The sequence below is a fragment of the Hylaeus volcanicus genome, chromosome 5, assembly GCF_026283585.1.
Source record: "Hylaeus volcanicus isolate JK05 chromosome 5, UHH_iyHylVolc1.0_haploid, whole genome shotgun sequence".
Lineage (NCBI taxonomy): Eukaryota > Metazoa > Arthropoda > Insecta > Hymenoptera > Colletidae > Hylaeus > Hylaeus volcanicus.
The window spans coordinates 10,729,525-10,736,473 of NC_071980.1; the positions used below are offsets into that span (position 1 = coordinate 10,729,525).

At 43.3% G+C, this 6,949-nt stretch overlaps 1 protein-coding gene across 3 annotated transcripts in view; it reads right to left on the bottom strand.

The window, feature by feature from the left end:
* Window positions 1-2,231: 2,231 nt before the first annotated feature.
* The window catches only part of LOC128877687 (box A-binding factor-like), a 27,396-nt gene continuing 22,678 nt past the window's right edge, over window positions 2,232-6,949 (bottom strand). For 2 of the 3 annotated variants that reach the window (XM_054125220.1, XM_054125219.1), the window contains exons 6-8: window positions 5,715-5,850; window positions 5,294-5,513; window positions 2,232-5,096 (exon numbers count right to left, since the gene is read on the bottom strand). In XM_054125220.1, the coding sequence (XP_053981195.1) occupies window positions 5,003-5,096; window positions 5,294-5,513; window positions 5,715-5,850 (450 nt within the window). In that variant the 3' untranslated portion in view covers window positions 2,232-5,002. Of the gene's footprint in view, window positions 5,097-5,293; window positions 5,514-5,703; window positions 5,851-6,949 lie in introns of those variants that run through there. The other variant, XM_054125221.1, reaches the window with a different exon arrangement.

The window sequence follows — 6,949 nt, forward strand, 5'->3', positions numbered from 1 at the left end:
TGTTTCATCCCCAAACTGTACCATCGATCTTTGCAAAATTTCAACTGGTTTCACGCCTTCATGGGTAAGAAAATTTAATAATTACGCGTTGCGCAACTGAGACGAGCACTTGTTGCTCTGACATTGTGAATGTTACTGTCAAACTTGTCTAAACTCAACAATGCTATGCTCTCCCCACTCCTGATATCCTAAACAATACACTGTAGAAACGGTCACCCGCTCCCTTTAAGTTTACGCGATACAGAAACAAAATTCTCGGTTATATTTGATCGACCCTCGTAGTTCCCAAAAGGTGCCACTATTTTCTTACTTAATATTTCAATCTTCAATTTCTCTCTGACAACACGTCCACCGATTTAAAATCGAGTGACTTCTCCAAACTATACCACGAACAAGCTTCAGAACCACTGTTTTAGAGAATCGACAAGTGCATAGATATTTGACGCTCCGCTCGGCGAAAAGTCCCCCCGTTAGCCTAGATCCGTTCCAGACCGCGATGGTCTCGAGAGGAAAGAAGTCGTCGACGTCGTCGTTCCGACCAAAAAAATACGTTGCGGATCGATAATAACGCGTTCTGTGTGTACGCGCGCGCGCGCGCGCGTGCACCTAGCCGCGATCCAAACAGAGTGGAACACGAAAAAAGAGAGGCGGGAATGGGGGGCCGAGGGGGCGAACGGTGCGGCGGTGCCAAGCACGAACCTTTCAAGAGTCTCCCCGAGAAGGGATCCCCGAGGGCGGCGCCACGTTTGCGCCGTACAAAAAGTCCAGGAGGGGAATAAAGAGAAGGGAAAAAAAGGAGCTCGCCGAGAGCGGCTAACATGGAATAGCCCTTAGCCGGCACGATAGCCACTCTTTAGGCTGATGGACTCACGACCCTCTCGATTTCTCTCTCCGTCGTGCCACGGCGCGAGTGGTCTCTCTCTTTCTCTCTCTCCCGGTTCGCGCTGACCACTCGCTCGAATCCGCTTCCTTTTGCTCCTCTCGACGATCCGCGTTTCGAGGGAATCGTTCCCGTCTCCGTATCCTTCTTTCCTCGCGCCGTCGAGAATCCGCCTTTTCAAGGCTTTTCGCATTTCGTTCTCGACGGTGGCGTGGAATGCAAGGAAAGATACGCATTCGGGGTTGGGACACGCTGTCACCGGTGGGAGAGGCCTGCTGGACCAACGCATTGTTCTGGGGGAACGAGAGGAATCCTGCTGGCGTTGACCTTTGTTTCGTCGAATGGTAACGAACGTGTCTCGCTAATATCGCATTTGCGGGGTAGATGAGCGGGCCTCGCGCGGACCTAATCCCATGGAATATTTCTTAGAATCGGGATCTGTTGCTATAGGTACTACATTCCTGTGCGAGGACCCTTGTGGAAGACTGGGAGATTTAGTCAGAAGGATTGTTCTATAAAGTTGCATTGGATATAGAAAATAATTATGCGAAGGCGTGAAGATGCCGCAATATTGCGAAGTTGCATCGTTGCGGCAGCGTGAACATCGTCAGAATGTTCCGGTTTCAAAGAGAACCGGCAACTTTTGAATGGGCAGAACGTCGCCAGATTTGCTTTCGAATAGACGTGTTTACCTCGAGTTGTTTGTTATAGTTAATAAACGTTTTGTGTTCTTGTTCCTTTTATAAAAGACGTGTTAATTATTTAAAATGACTACTCCTCGATGCGGCACCAACCCTCGGCGCAACAATAATATTGTAAATAAAGAGGCTTTCGCACTGGGCCTTTGTACAGCCTTTGGTTGCGAGGTGTGAGAGGACCTTTACTTTCACCTTTAAGTCCCACTCTTGATAACCACTGCATTTAGAATGCAAGACTGGTCAGTGAAATTCAATAAACAATCAAGGAACATGTACAATATTGACTCGAAACTAGCAGTTATCAATATGTGGAATAGAATAAAGAATTTATCAGTGGAATGAACTCGAACAGGATGTTATTAATCTACAGCTTAATTGGTGATGCTTCTAAAGAACAGCAGCTAAATTTCAACCTGAAGGCCCCATGCTCTGGAGGTGTACTACTCTGCACTATTCCACCTCTGATTTCGATCGACTGATTTTTGCCTGGAATAAAAATTCGATATCAAAATCAGCCCACAAATTCCATCGCAGATAACAATTGCTACTTACACTCGTTCCAAGTATCAAAATCGCAACTATATGTGAACTAACACCGAAGATCCGAATCGTGCATGAATGTAACTTGGATATTCAGCGATATCTTTCCATCGACCCATTCATAATTCCGTCTTAACTATATTTACAAATCACAAATACAGAATCTTTCGATTTACATTAATAGTTATACGTGTACAACACCTCTTTAAAGTTCTCCGATCTAAAGGAACACGAATCGATCATGATTACTTAACGAATGGCGCCCAATGTCGGTAAAAAAGTGCAAATTTTTGACTTCCTCCCACAGAGGGCGAAGTCCTCCAACGATCCACGACTTATCCATCGAAATTATCGACCGCGATCGGTAAAAACGTACTCGAGTGTACCTCGCTTGGATAAATCATGGTCGAATCAAAACGTGTGTCACATAATTGCGATAATCACGATCTATTCGCGATAAATGTACCAATGGGACAGGATAGGAACAAAAGGACGACCTTTCGATGTCCTTTTTCGTACAATCTTGAAATTGCGACTATGCGAGCATGATATCAACAATCGCTTTCGTAATAAAAACGAGCGAACGTTAAACGAAAATAGGATTGCTTGAATAATTTAATATTTTCGTTCGCTGTAGGTACTCGAATCGCTAGTTTCTAGTGCCGAGGTCTACAGTCGGTAACAGACGCTCAACAAGATGGCGCCCGTGTCGCTTAAACGACGCCAATTCGATGGCGTGCATGGGTAAAATTCTAATTTCAATACAAATGTCTAACAGCGAATAAAGAATAACTCGTTACTCATTACAGAGCGAAATAGTATGAAATAGGCTAAAATAGAACGTAACATTTCACGATGACCAAATGAAAATTCCGCTATTCGATAGCATCGCGTATAAATCGCTAAACGTTGATCTAGCTGCATTACTATTACTATAAATATTAGCAAAATATATTGTAATTACAATTACATATTATAACATTGCTAATATTGTACATGTACATCAACAAGACCGTGTTAATTTTATTCACGACAAATTCTACGTGTCAAGGGAGAAGATCACTCACCATTCTGCAATTCAGGGTTTCGTTATCCGATCTCGGTATAGTATTCTCCAACCTTGCTCGACGTAGGACCGCGAAGTGTTCGAATCGACAGGTTCGACTTCTGGATTGTTCTTTTTACACGCGTGCACTCGCCATACCTAACCGCTCGCGAATCAAACTATCAATCGTAATGAACAAAATCTTTGATGTCATCTAGCATCACTTTTAAAGCTACATCGTCTCTCGTCTATTAGTAAACCGCAATGCTTGTACGCGACACACGTTTGTCCCTTCACCCTTGTACATAGAATCAAGTGCAAATAACCTCTATTCAATGCTCGACTTTTTGATCTCCACACACACACACGCACGCACATCTTGTGACAGTTTCGATGCAAGTAACAAGACGCAGGAGACATTGTTTCAGACGATTATCCTCGTTTCGACTGTCTAGAGAACAATGGCTACCGCAAACTATCAATCACGCGTCGCGAAGGTGAACAATCAACTGCCTCGAAAGTCGAACGACCGGAACGACACAGGACGTAAACACTCGATGCTCGCGGGAAGTCGCGTCTGTCGTCGAGGTTACGTTACACCCGTTCAATTAGCCTATTTTATTTACGGCGAGTAAAGGATCGAATTTCGATTCCCGCGTTTGTCCTAGCCACTGACTCTATTCAACTGCACGACAGACACTGATTTGAATCAGGCTGTGTCACGTGATGTCCTACTAGAAATGTTATAAAACAGAAACCTCTGGTGGCGCTGACCGCGAAATTATTTTCTGTCTTTATTACTACTTGCATAGAAATCGAAGGTGCAACGCGAGCGATGAGCTAACGTGGAATTCGTTTCTATTATTTACCATGCCATACGTAGAGATTAGGATTGTCGAGCCTTTGCGTTGTTTCGTTTTTTGAAAGTTAGCGAATAAGGCGTGCGAATTGTATTGCGTTCTATCGCATTCTTAATTTTACAGGGAGAGAGAGAGAGAGAAATATTCAGGTGTATCGCGTGGGGATCATTACCGACTGGAATTATCGGTAAGTGTTACCGATATGTGAAAAATCCTTTTATCATTGTGACTGACAGTGTCTTATGCAATTCAGTTCAAGTTTCGCTTATGGTAACACGAATTGGAAAAATAAATGAATATAATTCAGTTAGCGAGCTTAAATCGAAAGGAAAATTCGAAATGTACAAGGTTAGAATCGTAGAACACAAGAGTTGTATATGGGATCATTGAAACCAGAAATATGATAGATTCCATAGAAGTGTGTTGGTAGGTAATACATGCAAACATGGTTAACATGGGTAAACATGGTAACTCAGACATCTATTAACGTGCAAAGCTGGTCTCGGTCTTCAAGGGGCCAGATAAAAATTCTATTTTCATTAAAAGCACTCAAAATGTACTTTCCTTGCATACTTTCAACCCTGCGAGCTGTATTCGATTGAAATTCAATTTTCAGGGAAAACGTGCTAGACTGTATCAGCTCTGCCACGATAACTGTTCATGCACCAACTCACGGGAGGAAAATACGAAAAATTCTTCCTACACAGCTTGTAAAACGATTAAACATAAAACGAATTACTACAACGTTTCTACCTGTAATTGCTCGGACCGTCCAATTAGTCGAACCTGTCGTGCCCCAAACATCGCACACGTGAACTTCAACCGCTGATGTCTTGGAAACGGAACCTCGTATTGGAAAATAGTAAGAGACCTTTTCCATTCATTTCGCGGATACAATTAATCTAGAGAAAGTGTCCGACATTTCCATTCACACTGTGTGTATCCCTCTCGTTCCAATTCTCGCCGTGTCACAATCTTCTTACGTCCTCTCGGCGTGGATCGCCGTCGTGGAAGTTATAACCGAGATTAGGTCGCCGCTGGACTGACTAGCGATTGGTTCTAGTGGTGGCACGCTGCAAAAAGATAATCGATCGTTATTAATCGGTCAAAGTAGAGCTTCTAAGGAGTTAAAGGGCTTAGATTACTCTGGCTACTGTTCTCTACTTTCTACTGTTTAATTACAACCTTCCTTATTCGGATCTATGTGTTCTGACCAAACCCACGCGGTGTAAATTCTTCGATTCTGATCCCTCTAAAAATATGGACTTACGTAAGGGTGGTTTGACGGTTGAGGACGGCGGCGGTGGGTAACGCAAGGGGCGAGTGCGCGTGCCCCAATTGCGCCGTGGTTGGCGTACCTACAGGAGGTCGTCTCTCCTCGGAACCTCCGTTTCCTCCTTCGCTTCCACTTCCGCTTTCGCTCTCGACACCGACCCCGCCCCCGTTACCGCTGCCACCGCTCCTGTACACGTTCAACTGCATCGAGTCCACTGAAACGTGAATAAAATAGACTCGTTAGTGGATTGCTCTTTCTCTGATACACCTGAGTTACAAACGGAATCTTACAGCTACCAAGTGACTACCAAGTGACTATCCGCGAGAATCGAGACACAGCAAAAGGATTTTTAGCAGCGCGGAAGACGACGAAATGAAAAAAAAGTGAATGACAAACTTGCTCACCGAGGACTCACCGAGTAAGCTAGACTTAATCTCGGTCTTGTGCATGCTGCTGGGCCCGGCCAGACTTCCGCTCATCCCCGAGTGATTCTTTGGCTTCCGCTTCCTCGTCTGTATCCCCTCCTTCTTCATGCTGAGCGGCCTGTTTACCTGTCGCGGCCGGAGAAGAAAGGAATTTAGCCACAACGACAGAGACAGAGTTTAATTAAATTGAGCGAGACGCGATAAGGCCGCTATCGAGGATTGCCATCGCGATCGCGGACGGGCGATAACGTTTCTCGGTCGATCGTTCCGTGGAATCGTTGCGAATCGAGAGAACTGTGAGACGAGGAGAGACCTGGCTCGCGTAATGCTTTATTTATAGAGACGAGCGCGGTTTTCGAGGATTAATTACTTGTATGACTGTTGAAAATTATTGAATGGAACACGTAGATAATTAAGAAGGTTAATGTATGAAAATAAAAGATAATTTATAATTGTTGGGGGGACAAGTCAGTCTCTAAAAATAATTGTAATTTCTCTCTTTCCCTTATCTGTACAGCTGATATCTAGCGGAACGAGACCGTCGAAAATCTCGAAAGCGCGCGATCGACGTCAACGATAACGATTTCATTTCCACCTGGGTATCTACGTCTCTGTTGCATCGCGCCTACCGAGAACGTTGCGCTTTCGAAATGTTTTCCGAACGATTATGGGAGCGCGCCTCGAAGGTGACGGCTGAGATTATCGGTTTGGAAAGAATTGCGTAATGGACACACGGAGGACTTGGCCCGAAATCCACAGTTCCAGCGTTGCATCGATGCCTTTATGTATTTTACGGCTAAACCTACCGACGTTCATTCTGCAACTATTTCTACATTTGTACTTCTTCTGATGAGACAAATGACTAGTTTTAAAGACACTCTTATCGATTAAATGTAGAAATATTAAATAAATATGTATACGTTGTATATGTATAGTATAATAACTAAATTGTATTACGTGTATATACTACATTAGTGTAGTATACTATACTAATTATAGCGTATGTATATATAGTATGACTAAACTGAAATCATTAACCAATACAAATTATTGTACTATATATATAATTGTTGTATACAGCTCTTCTGTGCAACATATGAATTATATACAATCCTTTCACGCATTATTCTATTCAGCTATTATGCTACATATCCACATATATGTACATGTATGTATAGTATATATATGTACATGTATATGCATATATAGCATAATAACTAAATTG